Genomic DNA, 15,808 nt, shown 5'->3' with positions numbered 1-15,808 from the left:
GGCCATCTGACGCTGCTGCTCTCTTCTGCCATGGCGAATTGAGTAAACTCTCATTATGCCTTCGCGCGGAACATTTAAGGACGAGGAGAGGGGCTCATTTGATTGGTGTGATGTGTGTAAAACCCACTCCACGCCTTCTCTCCTCCCTCTTTCCGACTTGCGCAGATAGGAGGGACGGAGGTGGGAAAGAGGAGTTGCTGTGCCAGCGCGCACGGTGTGCCAAACTTGCAAAATCCGCCTGGCCACACCCAGTTGGCGAAGCGCAGGTGCGCTGCGCCTCCGCCTCACCCAGTCTGCGAGGCCTTAATGTTAAGTGTGTAACATGACTGTGGCCAAAAATGTTTCTTTTCTAAACCCTAACCTATGTAATTTTACTTTCCTAAAACATGTGCACTAACCTAACCTAACCCAGTAGGGGTGATAATTTGTTGGGGCAGCTATGGCTCAAGAGGTAGAGCAGGTCATCAATCTCCGGCTCCTCCAGTCTTATTGAAGTATCCTTGGGCAAGATACTGTGCCCCAGATTGCTCCTGATGATGGTCGCACCAGCCACCAGTGTGTAATTATTAGGCCTAGATATCATACAACGTTGTCTGTGCATTTCCGTAAATATAATATGAACAGCTGTATGAAGAAATTTTGAACAGGGACACTGTTTTGGAAAGTGAAGTTGTTGCTGTTAATTCAAAATTTTTTAGATGTAAATTTTCAATGCAGTTGACACCACTAATGAGGTGTCATTTACTTCCATTGTTTTGGGGTGGAGACAGTATCTCAGAGACTGACACAGTATCCCAAAAATTGCACTTGTTGTAATTTGGTTGGACTAACCCTTTAAAGCCTACATTTAAACTCTTCACTAGAAGTTACTGGCTTAGAATAACTTCTCTTCCACAAACTTATTAAACCCTACAGCTTTACAGCAGACTCCAAAACAAAGTTATATGTATTATGTGTGATGTAATTGTCCTCGACCTCCCTGGTCTTTAAATAGCTTTGTAAGAGGAGCTATGGTGAATCAGTCAATATCATGAGATCACTGATATGAATCAGCCCTGATGTAATGGCTCTAAGAGAGCAGCCTTAATGACATTTATGGTCTTGCTGCTCTCAGTGTCCTCTTCTTCTGACTGTATAGTTCTTTCTCTCAAATGTATCCGAGACTTATTTGGCATTACCACAGTGCTCCCACGAAGTCTGCTACCAGGAATCGCATTGGTTGCACTTATTCATGGAAATTTAAACTGGACAATGACTTATGTTTTTCTTCGACTTTTTTTATGTTCAGCAAGATGCACTAGAAGACTAACGCCTTGTTTCCACTTATGTATGTGTCTAGGACTAGTGTCCGTAGATTTGTAAATATATGGATGATGCCTCTAGTGTCCAACACAATGAATTGCATTTCATTATGGATGGATAGTAACTTGATAGAAACTAACTTTAGCCATGGTGGATCCATTTTTCACCATCCAGAATTTTAGTATATGTGCTTGGAACATTGCTGATATAAAAACAGGGCCAACATTGCATGGCAACAAATAAATGAAGATCTTGGCCTGCCAGGTACGTAGCATGTTTTGTGAAATATTTCTTTAAAAAGATGTATGAACAGCTGAAAAAGTCAGATGCCCGCATTCTAGCATCCTGTGTTAGCTTACCTGTTTTTAGCAAATCATGCTTCTAACTTTTCATTCAAACGTAGGAATACAGCTGTATTGCTCGTAAATTGGTTATTTTGACAGGTCTTAACTGTCTGTATTTAATATTAAAATGATACATCTGACTGTATTTTATATCAAACTAATAAACATGATGACTATATTTCATATCAGACTAATAAAGACATTCTGACTGTAGGCCATTTCATATCAGACTGATAAATCTGACTGTTAAACGTTAGGCTATTTCATATTAAAATTATAAATTCATATTTTATATCAAACTGATAATGACATTCTGACTGTATATAATGTATAACTTTATTTTAGCAGAATAACATTACTCAAATTGACAATGTATTATATCCAGATACACAAGTTATTCTTAATCATACAAACTCACTTGACAATCAGCAACTGAATCTCAGAAAATATCCAGTTAGCTAGTTAGCAGCCTGCTAGCTAAGCTAGCACACTGTCATACGGTCTCCGAAATCCACTGCAAAAGTTCAATTCTTTTTATGTACTTGAGACAAATTCTTGACCAAAATATTACAAAAGTGAGGAGTTTTGCAGGCACATCAGATATCATGGAGATTCCTATACGAATAAATAGACTTTGGGTTGCATCGTCTCCATACACATACTTGAGTGAAAACAGGGCGTTAAAATATATTCAGTTCTGTGCAAGTGGAGAGCAGTCTACCTGTTTATGAACTAATTTAAACACATGTTTTTTGCACACTGTTTGGAATCCACAATTCTGTTATATACCGTATACACTATTGTACTACTTGACTGAAGGTGACATTTTTAGAGCCATTAAAGGAGCGCTCCACCAAATTTTGGACATAAACTCAAAGGTGGCATTTTGATGACATTTTATACATGCACCCTTTGCACACCATGCACACTGTTTATCACTTTGCACTAAGATTTATTACTGGTCATACTCAACATCATGAGCTGTATACTAAGGTTGGGTGGCCCTCTCTCTCTCTCTCTCTGTAAGGCCTGATAAACACTGGGCTTTCTTCATAAAGCCCTTATTTGTGTTTTACCCCTCACATTACCTAATCTCTGTCTTTTTATATGGGCATTTATCAAACACACAAAGATGTAGTTACATTGCTGTTTTTACTGAGTTTGGAAAATCCAGTTTTTCTAACTGTGCACCTGCAACCTGGAACAACATGCAAAACAATCTAAAGCTTATCTCATATTTATCCTTAAGGAAATTGTCCTATCTCACCTCCAGCTGTTCTTGTTTCAGATCTTTCATTTCATTTGCTTTAATTTTACAGTTTTTCAAAATTGCTAAAACATTAAACCCTATTCTCTGAACCAAATTCTCAGTAGCCTAAACACATTTTTCGAATTGAACACTCTTTTGGCCAAACCTTTAACACTGTTCAGGTACTGCTTTGTTTTTTTTTATTTTTTTATTTTTTTATTTTCTTTTGCTAAACCTTAAACACATTCTCAGTCACTAAACACATTTCACACTGTGATACACTGCACTGTGTTGCAAAATTGTAAACACTGGCAGCAAAATGTGAACACAACTCCAACGCAGCTATCATCTTTTACACACAACTCAAAATTGAACACACGTTTCTAGTGATGTGATCAGACCAATTGGGCAGGATAAAGTCAGTTCAGAGTGCAGGTGGCACATGTGCATCCATCAACAATGCTAGTATCAAGCTTATTCAGATATACATACCAATGGCGACTCTGTGATCATCTGTGCATTGATGCAACCAGCTTTTTTCCGACCTGATTTCTGTGCGGGAGACAAACACAGGATGCGCACCTGCACGCTGATACTACAGTTTTTCTTGATCGCTTTGACCTGCTTAAAGAAACTGGGATCCACTCGGTTTTCATCATCACTGTCTCAGCAGAGCACAAGACACCTCTTGCAAATGTGTTAACCCTTTCTCATTGGATTGACACATTTTCCCCACCCTTTTGCAGAACAGTTAACACGGATGTCATTCAAGCAGTCTAAACTCTGTTATTTTAACTATGGTAACCAAACAGAAACCATCTGTTCCTAACTATTAGAAACTACCTACATCAGTATGAAATCACTGAAGCACCTGTTTGACACTCCTTCACAAAAATCTTCAATAAGCAATCAGTCTGCAGGCCTTAAAAGGTGCAGCATCTGTGTTGTTCTTTGCCAACATGGATGGAAGAGGTCTAAGGCAGATGAGAGTGAGAGTAAGAGCTAGAGGGGTCCGAGGAAGAGGAGTCCGAGTGCGAGGTGGAGGTATAGTTGGAAGGGCTCAGGTTTCTATGAAATTCAGGCAACTGTTATTGATCATGTTATCAATCATGGCCTTTCACTTAGAGAGGCTGGACAAAGAGTCCAACCTGTTCTAAACAGAAACACTGTCGCATCCATTGTCAGAATTTTTCGACAGGAAAACAGGTAATGTTGCTGTATATTATATACAGAAATATCTTCAGTGATATACTTTATGTAATTGTTTCCTCATTCCCATTACATGTATTCTTTATAGAATCCAAAGGCTACCATTCTCTGGTGGTAGAGGGAGAATTTTTAGTGCTGAGCAGGAGGCAGCCGTTGTGAACATGGTTGTGGCAAACAATGCCATAAGGCTGCATGAAATCAGGGCAGCAGTGATCGCAGATCAGGGCATGTTTAGGAACATCAACAACGTGAGCGTGACCACCATTGACCGCATCCTAAGAAGGAACCATATGGCCATGAAGCAGCTCTATACAGTTCCATTTCAAAGGAACTCTGACGTTGTGAAGGAGGCCAGATGCCAATATGTGGAGGTAAGCTACAGTATAATGTAATGCCTTGTCATATCATGCAGTTAGAGTCAACTGGAGTCACTTTTCATTGTCATTTTGCCTTTTTTTACTTAGAGAATAATGGAGCTTGAAGCTGAGGGGGCACATCATGTCTTCATTTATGTTGATGAAGCTGGCTTCAATCTCTGTAAAGTGAGGAGACGTGGAAGGAACCTCATTGGGTACAGGGCCACTATCACAGTTCCAGGACAGAGGGGCGCCAACATAACCATGTGTGCTACCAATGATGGTGTCCTATGCCATATCCCCACTATTGGCCCATACAACACCGAGCGCCTCATAACATTCCTGAATGCACTTCATGACAGGCTGATCCCACCTGAGGAGAGAGAGGGCTGTTGAGGCCTGGCATGCCACTCTTCGTCATTATCTGGGACAGTGTGGCGTTCCACCACTCTCGCCTTGTCAACGAGTGGTTTGCAGTACACCCTAGAATGATGATGCAGTTCCTTCCAGCATAGGCTGACCAAACGTCCTCTTTTGCCCGGACATGCCCACTTTTCACGTCCTGTCCGGGGGGTGTTTATAAATTGATGATAATGTCCGGTTTTCCTTATAACAAAATAAGATAAAATAGGAAAACTTGTCTCCCTCTTTTATTTTATTTTCAGCGTTTAATCAAGGCGGAGGCGGGCAGCGGAAGGTTCGAGGCTTCCAGTGAGGGGAGAGATAGAAACATACAGCCAATGTGTGTGTGTGTGTTCTGTTCAGGTGTTGTCACGTAAATAACAGTCCCCAAGCAATAAACAGGACAGACAATAGGATTTTATTTATTTTTACACTACATTTTCACTGAAAGCTGACCGAATCCGACCCGAGCCCGAATACAATTTATACATTTTTGACCGAACCCGGCCCGACCCGTCGGGTAGGCCTACCGTCGGGCTCGGATCGGGTAGCCACACTCTAGTGTGTGTATCCCCTATCTATCCCCCTATCTATAGGGGCCTATCTGAATTTCTGTCTTTGAGAGATATTATTTTGTAATATAACTGAATATTCTATCCATACATATAAACTTTAAATATATTAAAATTATAAGGCATCTTTGAGTAAACTGCAAGTATCATTTAAGTAGACTATCTCGTGGCCGGGCCGAGTGTCCTCTTTTTTGGAATTCAAAATATGGTCACCCTATTCCAGCATATTCCCCATTTTTGAATCCCATAGGTGCAGAGGAATGTCAAGGTTGGATAAGGCATGCAAGAAGATTTTTCCCTCGGTGCATTACAAGAGAGGATATTGAATGTGATGTGGATGAGGCCATGTGGCCCCATCGTCAAGACAGAAGAGACTGAGTATCAATAGTGGCTATTTCTTATACTCTACAGTATTTTGGTTTACATGTATTTTGTGTAATATTTACAGTATTTCAGTTTTCAGCCACAGTTTGAAAAAAAGAATCAATGGAATCAATAAAATTTGCATCAAAGCATTTCTGATTCTGGATCCAATTCTTTGCAAGAAGGCAAATTCGACAACAAATGGCACTGGCATGAAAGCTATGTACAGTAATAGGCTACAATGACAAGCAATGGTGCACTGATTTGCACTGAGTGCTGTATTTTGTTGTCCACTGTGTAATGGTTGATTGGAAGAGCTCATACACTTGTTTGCAAGTTGTGTTGTTTGAAGGCAAAATTTGCTTTTGTTTGCTTTTAAATGTTTTGGCACAGTTAGAGCCTTTTGCAAACAAAATGTGTCATTTTGACTATGAGTGCCACTGTTTGAGTTGACTGCTGCATCAAAGCAATCAAGAAAAACTGTAATTTCAACACCGGCGACAAGTTTAGGTTGCCACATCTGTTAAACTAATCGGCTCATTGCTGCCTTTTTTTTTTCTTTTTTGCTTGCTACTTAAATTACATAATATTACACAATTCTATCATTACAAAAGAATGAAAAAGAAAATAACAGTCTTTTAGTTTATGCCTTAACAGACAGAAACATACAGAGAGGCAGAGGAGGAAGAGTTCATGTGAGAGGTGGTGGAGGAGAAGGAAGGGGATAAGGAAGAGGCCAAGGTAGACAATCATTACTGATGAAATTCGGGCAACTATTGTATACCATGTCTCTGTTCATGGGATGACTGTAAATACACTATTGCAGAAGTCTGTCTTTCTGTATCACTTACTGGACTAAACTACTTTTTATCTATTTTTATAGAGAGTGTTTGAACTGGATTCCATGGAAAAGCCCCATGAATACATTTTCATAGATGAAGCAGGGTTCAATATGGCGAAAAGGAGGTGGAGAAGCAGGAACATCACTCTTTGGGCTCTAGTTTCGCAGACTGGGTGGGGCGGGGGCGCAGCGCACCTGCGCTTTGCCAACTGGGTGTGGCCAGGCGGATTTTGCAAGTTTGGCACACCGTGCGCCTGGTGCAGCTACTCCTCTTTTCCACCTCCATCCCTCCTACCTGCGCAAGTTGGAAAGAGGGAGGAGAGAAGGTGTGGAGTGGGTTTTACACACATTACACCAATCAAATGAGCCCCTCTCCTCATAAATGCGCCCCGCGAAGGCGTAATGAGAGTTTACTCAATTCGCCATGGCAGAAGAGAGCAGCAGCGTCAGACGGCCAAACTTCTCCCAGGAGGAAACTGATGTTTTGGTCCGAGAGGTCCAAGCTCACAGTGTCTGAATATACGGAACTGTGTTAATCAAATCAGGTTGGGTTTCCATTACGTGTGCCAAACGTGCCAAACGGTGCCAATCCCCTTTGATCTGACATCGGATGTGACGGGACAGTCGATACAGAGATACATTTATGTGCTGATTGCAGATAGTTGCATTGAATAGTGGTTTTGGGTATTTATTGCATTGTTAATGTGCCTGATATTCTGGAAACCTGCCTGTGAGGTTTTGGTGAAGCCTTTTGGCATGAAACTGTCACTGCGTCAAGCTGGATCTGTCGACACCCCCCGCTGCGCCGCCACACCCATCTCAGCGCACCTCGGTCTGCCAAACTACCAAACTGAGCGCACCTCGGGTTGCGCTTCTCGAAACTAGCTCTGCGCTGCACCGGGAAACTAGAGCCCCATGTGACTGGGGGATTCTCCACTGTCATGCAAACCTGGGGCCATATAACACTGAACACGTCCTTACATTTCTGGGTAGCCAGTGAGCACCTGGATCAGCAAGCAGTGCATCCCATGTATGTCATAGTTTGGGACAATGTGAGCTTTCACTTTGCTGTCCTGATACATGAGTGGTTCACCACCAACCAATGCTTCATCAAGGTTTTCCTTCCACCTTACAGCCCCTTCCTCAATCAAATAGAGCAGTGTTTCTCTGCGTGGCGGTGCAAGGTCTATGACCGACAGCCCTACACCAGGGAAACTTTATTGGAGCCAATGGAACAGGCCTGTGATGATATGAAAATGTGGAGTCTTGTCAAGGCTGGGTTACGGCACACAAGGTTTTTCCCCTGTTGTCTGGCAAGGGAAAATATTGCCTGTGACATGGATGAAGTCCTCTGGCTGGACCCGCACAAAGACATGATGTTGGAGAATGAATCTCAGTGACTTTGATTGTGCAGTAATGTGCTTTTCATTTGTTTTGTTTTGTTTTTTTTTTGATATGGAAGTGCTGAATATAGATATAACTTTGACTACGATAAATTTTTGATAAATGCAATTACAATAAACATTTTCTATTAACTATGTTAACTGGATGCTGTGTCCTAAATTATTTTATATAGTGCTAACGAATGCTCTGTGGTGAAAATAATTTTACTTGCTGTGTGTATGATCTAAACACATTGTTTGGTTTTGAACACAGGATAACTGGTTTTGAGATGATAGTTTGATGGTGATAGACAAGTTCAAAGTCTTTGGATTTGTGTTTAAGGTTTTGAGAAAAATGGGTGAAGGTTTCAAGAAATGTGTTTTAGCAATTGGGAAAAACTATAACTGCTTTAAATATTCTTTCCTATGTTTTATTATTATTTTACTGAACCAGATTCCTATTTTTTTTTATTTGGCTATATCTTTAATGAGTGGTCTACCTCCACCTGAATTTTCAAGTTAAAATACAGGTGGAATGAGAACACTTTGTCATGAAGAGGTCTGTGAAACAAGTTGCTTTGAGTCTGGCTCTGGAGGAGAGTCTAAGAAAATATATTAAAATATTTTATGTCCATTTTGAGAATAACTGAAAACCTTAACAACTGAGTGATATAGTATGAATGGATATAATATCTAGTCTATTTGTGTCTAGTTATGTTTCACCTTTTACTTTTTCTTTTATTTCCTCTCCCACTCACCCCTGCAGATGGACAGTGCCTCTGAGTTGGAACACTGCTCAATTAGCTGGTTGCAGCTCTCCACCATGCCCTCTAGCTGAGCCTTGTCACAGGAAACACCCAGGAATCGGGCTAACTGTTCCACCAACGTCCCCAGATCCTGGAGAGGAGAGGAGAGAAGAGGAGAGGAGAGGAGAGGAGAGGAAGAAATTAGGGACTTATAAAAAATCTATGAAAGTAATAATCACACAGAAATACAAAGCAAACTGCCTCCCTCTTGAATTCTTAAATAATACCAAGGCAGTGATTCTGTTTCCCCAAACAGCATCCACCCACAACTGTGGAGAATACACAGTTCCCTTTGCTTACACAACCTATGTGTTGTGTAAGACTTACTGCAAACATACAATATGACAGCTGGAAGGACAAAATGGACAGCTCAGTGCATCATCTACAAACAGTTAAACATAGGCTATCAGTTTACAGACCTGAGTTGTATACACATGCATATGTGTGTTCAAAGCGGGATCACTTAGCTGTTACACAAATGATGGTTAAGTTTGTCTTTATTGACTTGTCATAAAAGTCTGTAGTTCTGCAGCAGTTCTGTCAGCAGTGCTGGAGGAAGTGGGTGAATTGTTGTAATGTGGGACACTGCCCAATGTGGGGCACCTCAGCTCCAGTGGGTGTAGGCTTTCCTCAAACAAATCAAAGTCAAAGGGTGCAATTCATTGTATTAACATGTCTCCTCACTTCCCTCACTCGCTTCCGAGCGGAGGAGGCGAGGAAGAGACGCGAGGACAGAGGATCCAGAGCTGCCACATTTAATCACCATTAAATATTCATTTTAAATCTAATTTATTTAATCTAATCTAAGTTATGATTACTATCCTAGTTGAAAGCTCTGTCTGATATCAGGTAAGCTTCTGAGTAAACTACCAGTCAGTTATTAATCATTTTTAGAAACACTGTGCAATAATCCAACTTCCACCTTCTCTTCCCTTTCCTTTCCTCTTTCTCACTCCCTCTCTCTTTTTATCTCTCACTCACACAGCAAGTAGCTTTATCATCAGCACTTCTAAGCTCAGGCTGTCTCTTACTTAGCTTTTGACCAGGAATATCTGTTTAAGTCTGACATATTTAAATCTGTCCAGACATAGTTAATGAAAAGTTATGTACTAAACATAAAGATACATAGGTTAGGTTAAGTCAAGTAAAGTTACATAGGTTAGGTTTAAGAAAAGAAACACTATTGGGCATCATCCAGTTACATGCTTAACATAAAGTTACCTAGGTTTGGTTTAAGAAAAAGAACATGTTTGGTTGTTGTCACGTTATCTACTTAACATAAAACTATGTAGGTTTGGTGTAGAAAAAAGAACATTTGGTTGTTGTCACGTTACATACTGATGATTACATGGGTTATATATGAATTCTGGTGCATTACTTTTCGAAGGTATACATACGAACAGTGCATGAGACAGTGCATGGAGGAGAGGGGAAAACCACAGGTATATGTACATCAAGAACTACTCACAAGAGCAAGACACAGCTGGAGAAGGCAGTCACGTGCAAAAGAAGGGAAACAGGGACTGGCTGACAATAAGGGTGTGGTAGGAAACCACAAGGGTGAATAACTAAGACTATAGACAACAGGTGTGCAGGGAACACTCTGGAGCAGTGGAGGACTAACAAGACTGATACAAAGCAGAAAACAAGCGGAAAATAGACAAAGGCAGGAAGTAAGACAAGATATGACACTTGAAGAGAGTGACCTTCAGAATAAAACATAAAATAAACCATAAGCAAAATCTATGATTGTGACACGTATGCATTATTTTAGTTATTAAATGTTATGTGTGCAACATTCACAGCATCAATATGGAAGTAAATCAGTATTTTGCTACCAGTGTTGCAGGTAGCGCTTTACAAAAGTACAGTAATAGATTACATTTTTGCAGTAACAATGTAATATAATGCGTTACCTATTACTACATTTACAATGTTGCTTAATGCATTACCATCTGAAATAAACTGTTTTTTGTTTTCATTTATCCACACTGATCTACACCACTCCACTTCCACCAGTGTGCCAACAGTATGCCCCAAAGGTTACTGTGTGCTGTCATGTCATTACAGACTACATTATAGAAGGGTGCTGGTGATCAGCATATCTGGGTGTTGCCACATTGTGCCTTATGTTCGGATTGTTTCCATTAATACACCTGCAATGTCTACAACATATCCCATTCTGCTTTTGCATCCTAAGGCTGCCTGAATGCAGGGTTTTTTCCTCATCCCAACAATGGGCACATCTGGGTGATGTATGTATGATGTATGTGTAGTATGTGTTTGATGTGTTTCTATTCACATCCCCTACAGCTGCAGAGCAACACTGGCACACAGTCCTGTTTTTACCATAACTCTCTCTCCGTTGCTGCTGTAGCTGACTGGCACATGAGGAACCGACAGGTGGGACCTCCAGCTCTAGCATATTAATTTGTGCTCGTCATTGAGACTTATGGCATGCCATTCTGTTTGTTGTGCTAACCTCAACATTTGTTTATTGTGTTTCATATCATAGGCCCACAAATACTGATCTATATCTCATAACTATCAGACTTTGATCCTCTGCCTGACCCTCCCTGTTTCCAAGACTATTCATATTTAAAAAGGTCTACACTTAATGGTTCTATATCATCACGCTATTATTAAGATAAGCAGGGGATTTCATTACAGAGTGATTTTATTACAGAGTGGTACCCTCTGTATGTGAATGCATGAATGGGTCAGACTTGTGCAGCACTGGATTTGAACTGTAATAAATTGGAGCTTCTGTGCTTTGATCACCTACTGTTTGCTACATAAATATATAGTGGTGTAATGATGTCCTGAGCATTCATATAGATGTTAGGCTTCAGTTGGTCTAATATTCAATTCAGAGTATTATAGACCACATGTACTTGGCATTGTTGGGGGTCCTTTTTTTGCTATTAAAGTAGCCCAGATTATTATGGCATGGATTCAAATGTAACAGATTTGTCATTTAATCATTCATTCTGTGATCTCTACTCCAGCATAGTATGTAAAAAAAGTTTTTTAGATTAGTAATGCTGTTTACACCTAACTCCTACTCTAGCTATCAGACAATTTTTGTTTATAGATGGCAGGAATGAAAATTAGTCATCCTCAACAACTGTTACGGTGCCAGAATTATAAAGACAGTTGGAATACAATAAGATACAAATAGGATGTAGGTTCTACAGGATGATGTTTTTTTTTATCATGTTTTCTCCAAATGACGCAGATTTGTAGGCATACTATTATTTCTAATGACTTGAATATTGCATATAGCTGCTGTAAATGGGGGAAAACATCTTCCCAGGGAAGCATGTCTGAATGTTTACAACATCTGGCTCTGCCCCTGGTACCTGCTTCAATTATGGCAAGTTAAAGCAAGTAGAGGATTAATATTTAGTATCTGAGATGTGTTTTTAAATGCATTCATTCATACACTGGGCATCTATAAACATGATTTCCTGTTGTTGTTTTTTACAATACCAAAAGCGAAGCAAATTGTTTGATTAGTTGTATCTTCTCCCTTAAGTTCTCAGAAATCTATTCTGAGAAAAGCCTATCTGCAAAAGAGAGGACTTGTTTGAGTCTGTGCCTCATAAATGTGATAACCCAAGATAATGTGAAAAAGGATCTTTGGCAAAGCAAAGGGCAAATATTGATTTTGCATCGGCTATTATGCTGTTGTTTTTCCCTTTTAGGGATTTTTTACGCAAGAATATTCTGTATGAAAGATAGACAGGACACGTGTGTCTTCCACGTTGGTAGAGAGGATCAAACTACAGGTTAAAATAGCTTATGGCTGTAGCAGCTTTAACTAGAAAGATAATGTATTTGCTTTGGTATAAAACAGTAAAAGGAGAAGTTTTCTTTATGGACTTTGTCAGCACAGGCATTGATATCAGTATTGGCACTGCATGTCCCTATCAGTGTCAAGACACTGCTAAATTGCTCCCAACCAATATTTTTACCAATCTCAAATGTTCTTGTCATTTTAACTCCACATAGTGCTACCCGTATGATCAAGTTGCCAGGTTTGTGTGTTTTCTCAAAATAGTTGGCAATTTTAATGGAGAGTGAAAACTCAAGACATGTGGTTTCCTAATGTCTTTAGGTGACGAATGAATGGCAGCTTGAAGCAGTTAGTATTTAATATTTAAAGGTTTCACATATTATACAAACTCAAATCTAATAGTGATCTGGATGTTGCATTCAGACCATCTGCTTTGGAACACCCTGTCTAAGGATCTGAGCTTGGACAATCAGTAACATCTTTAAACCAACCAAAAAGGCTTTTACTAATGTTTATTTTATTCTCCTACTTCTATAGTTCATTGTAGTTTATAGTGAAAGTCAATTGTGATAAAACTGCAGTTGCTCAGTTCAGTTCCTTTGGATTTTGAAAAATGCCATAGGAACAGGACACCACATTCTTTATGATTCCCTTAAATTCATTGATGGATATTATGTTATATATATGTTTAAGGTGCGATTTTGAGGAAGTCCTTATTTTACATGATGGTATGGTCTTGCTGATTTTTGTATCTTATTTGTACTTGCACACATTTTATTAAAAATTGAAATAATAAATCTTGTAGAGTTTCTTTGGTAAGTGCCTTTACCAAAGTATAGGCATTATGTACTCCGTGGCCATCTACTACCACCAGGATGTATATGAGAAGTGAATGAGCACATTGATCTTCTAGCCTTGGTATTTAGGGTACTACTGAGATTTAATTCAATTTTGGTAACAGCATAGTGTGTGCATATGGCATTTCACCAATCATAGTGGGCCGCCATGGCCAAAAATGGCAGGGCTATTTTTTTGTCCCAGTCCAGCCATGGTTCTGCCAGTACGGTCAGGTGTACAAGCCTAACCCTGTTTGAGTTAATGCAAACCAGCTAAACCACCATTTGTCATTATAGAACATTCTGGCAAATTGAAAAGTAGCCTACATCAGCAAACTGTGTTGACAGCATCACAGCGCTTAATGCAACTCATATTGCATTAGTAATAAGCAATATGAAAATGTGATTAAATTCACATTATGTTTGTAAACAGACTTACGGAGCCATTAGTGTCTGACCAGCTGTGTGCTGTTTCGTGCTAAGCCTATGCTGGTGCCGGCAACATGGAGGAGATCAAATTTAAGTAGAGGTGGGAGGGGGGTGAGCAGCATACGTTTTGTTTGTTTACAAGAAAGTTTGTGTGTTTTTTGGGGTGCCATGAGGAGACATGGCAGAGCTAATCTCTCAAGAAAACAAAGACTGCACCAATATAGCAACATTGTGGATATGAAGCAGATGAAAGACATGTCCTGACTGGCTGCAGGTGCCATTTTGAGCAGAACATTCGTCAGATGCCGTGTTTGTATCTATTTTTGTCATTCGCTTTGAAAGTGCCGCAATGGTTGAGGAATGGCTGATTCAGAAGGTTGAAATGTGGGGTTGCCTGTATGATACCTTTTCATTGCACTACAAAAACTTAAATAAGGTGGTAGCTGGCTGGGATTATAGTGCGGGAGAACTGAAAGTTTCTGATAAACTGAATGACTCACTAAGAACAAGCTAGGCTACTTGCTGTTGGCCATATTGTTTGTTATTTCCCGTAAATATCACAAGGTAAAACATGTTTTCTGTTTAAAAAAAAAAGTCACAAACATAGGATGATAGCAAAAAGGCTACACACCCATCTTTGAAGTAGGCTACTTATGTCTTTGGTTTGATCTTGAGTGCATAGCTGGTATTATGTGTTAGTTTACAGGAAGTAACAGAGGTGCATATTTAATGGATTCAGTGTGTCATTATATTCCACTCTAGAACAGCTGCTGAGTCAGGTGCAACACCTACTGTAGTGGTAAAATTTGGTATACCATTCTGGTCTGGTGTTTGGCCTAATTTTGAACAGGTTTGAAAATTTTCACACCGACCCAACCCTACCAGAAGCAATTTTATATTACCTGCTCAAGCCTCACACTATTCACAAGGCAGAACTATAGGCAAACTTTATCTGTTCACCAAAACATGTCAATGAAAGTGCAGTACAAAAGAGTGTAAGGGTAAAGATAAAGAGCATGCACGCTCAGAATGTTCCTTCAGTACAGGTTACAGTACAGTAACTTCACACCAAACAGCACACAGTTGCATTCATCAGAACAGCAGCTCCACTGGAAAGGTTTACTGACTCACTTGCTAATATCTAAATTACACAAAACAGTCAGAGGAGTCAAATCCTCACGAAGGATGGCCAGGCTACTGGGTGAACATCAGTGTCAAAATAAAAGCTAGCAGATAAAGGCTAAAAAGCACAAGAGACAGCGATGATGTTACCTTGTACATGTCTTCATATTTCAAGAAGAGGACATTGGAGTCCATACGATGTTCCCAAAATTCCTGAACATGTTCAAACCAGGAACCATATCCCACTTTGAAAGAGAGATAGAGATACAGCTGGATGAACTTACAGTACTATTGAGACAAAAGGAGTTCACTGACTTGAAACTGGAAGGAGGGTAACAGTGTCCCAGTCCTCCAGTAACCTACATACTTACGCTTGTCATTCATGAAGCGCCGGCAGAACTCCTGGAAGGTTCCCCGGTAGCTCATGGTCCTGAGAGAGCGGTGAAACTGGTAGTACGACACCACCAGGTCCTTAGGGTTACGTGCCATGTAAATCACCTAGAAGAGAACCACAACCATACTCGTCAGAGTCAGATACATAACATCAGTCCTAAATAATGCTGTTGTTGGAGTACATTCTTTTATTCATTTTCCGTAACCGCTTGTTATATTGACTGCTGTCATTAAAAGAAACACATGAACACCATGATTCCTTTAAGTGTTTGTGTTGGTGTCCGTGTGAAAACAAATAACTGCCTGTGTATCAGTTAGTCATGTTACCTTCAATTTGTGAAAAAAACTTTTTTTTGTGGCATGCCGTCATGGATAACAGCAAACATATTGATTTATTGATTGC

At 40.0% G+C, this 15,808-nt stretch overlaps 1 protein-coding gene across 1 annotated transcript in view; it reads right to left on the bottom strand.

Moving 5' to 3' along the window:
- sult4a1 (sulfotransferase family 4A, member 1) overlaps positions 1–15,808 on the bottom strand; it is a 45,570-nt gene that overhangs the window by 8,648 nt on the left and 21,114 nt on the right. Inside the window, exons 4-6 of the mRNA XM_033614829.2 lie at positions 15,384–15,510; positions 15,163–15,257; positions 8,779–8,917 (exon numbers count right to left, since the gene is read on the bottom strand). Coding sequence (XP_033470720.1) covers positions 8,779–8,917; positions 15,163–15,257; positions 15,384–15,510 — 361 coding nt within the window. The remainder of the gene's footprint in view (positions 1–8,778; positions 8,918–15,162; positions 15,258–15,383; positions 15,511–15,808) is intronic.

The sequence above is a fragment of the Epinephelus lanceolatus genome, chromosome 23 (genome assembly GCF_041903045.1).
Source record: "Epinephelus lanceolatus isolate andai-2023 chromosome 23, ASM4190304v1, whole genome shotgun sequence".
NCBI lineage: Eukaryota > Metazoa > Chordata > Actinopteri > Perciformes > Serranidae > Epinephelus > Epinephelus lanceolatus.
This window is presented reverse-complemented; position numbering and strand designations above follow the sequence as displayed.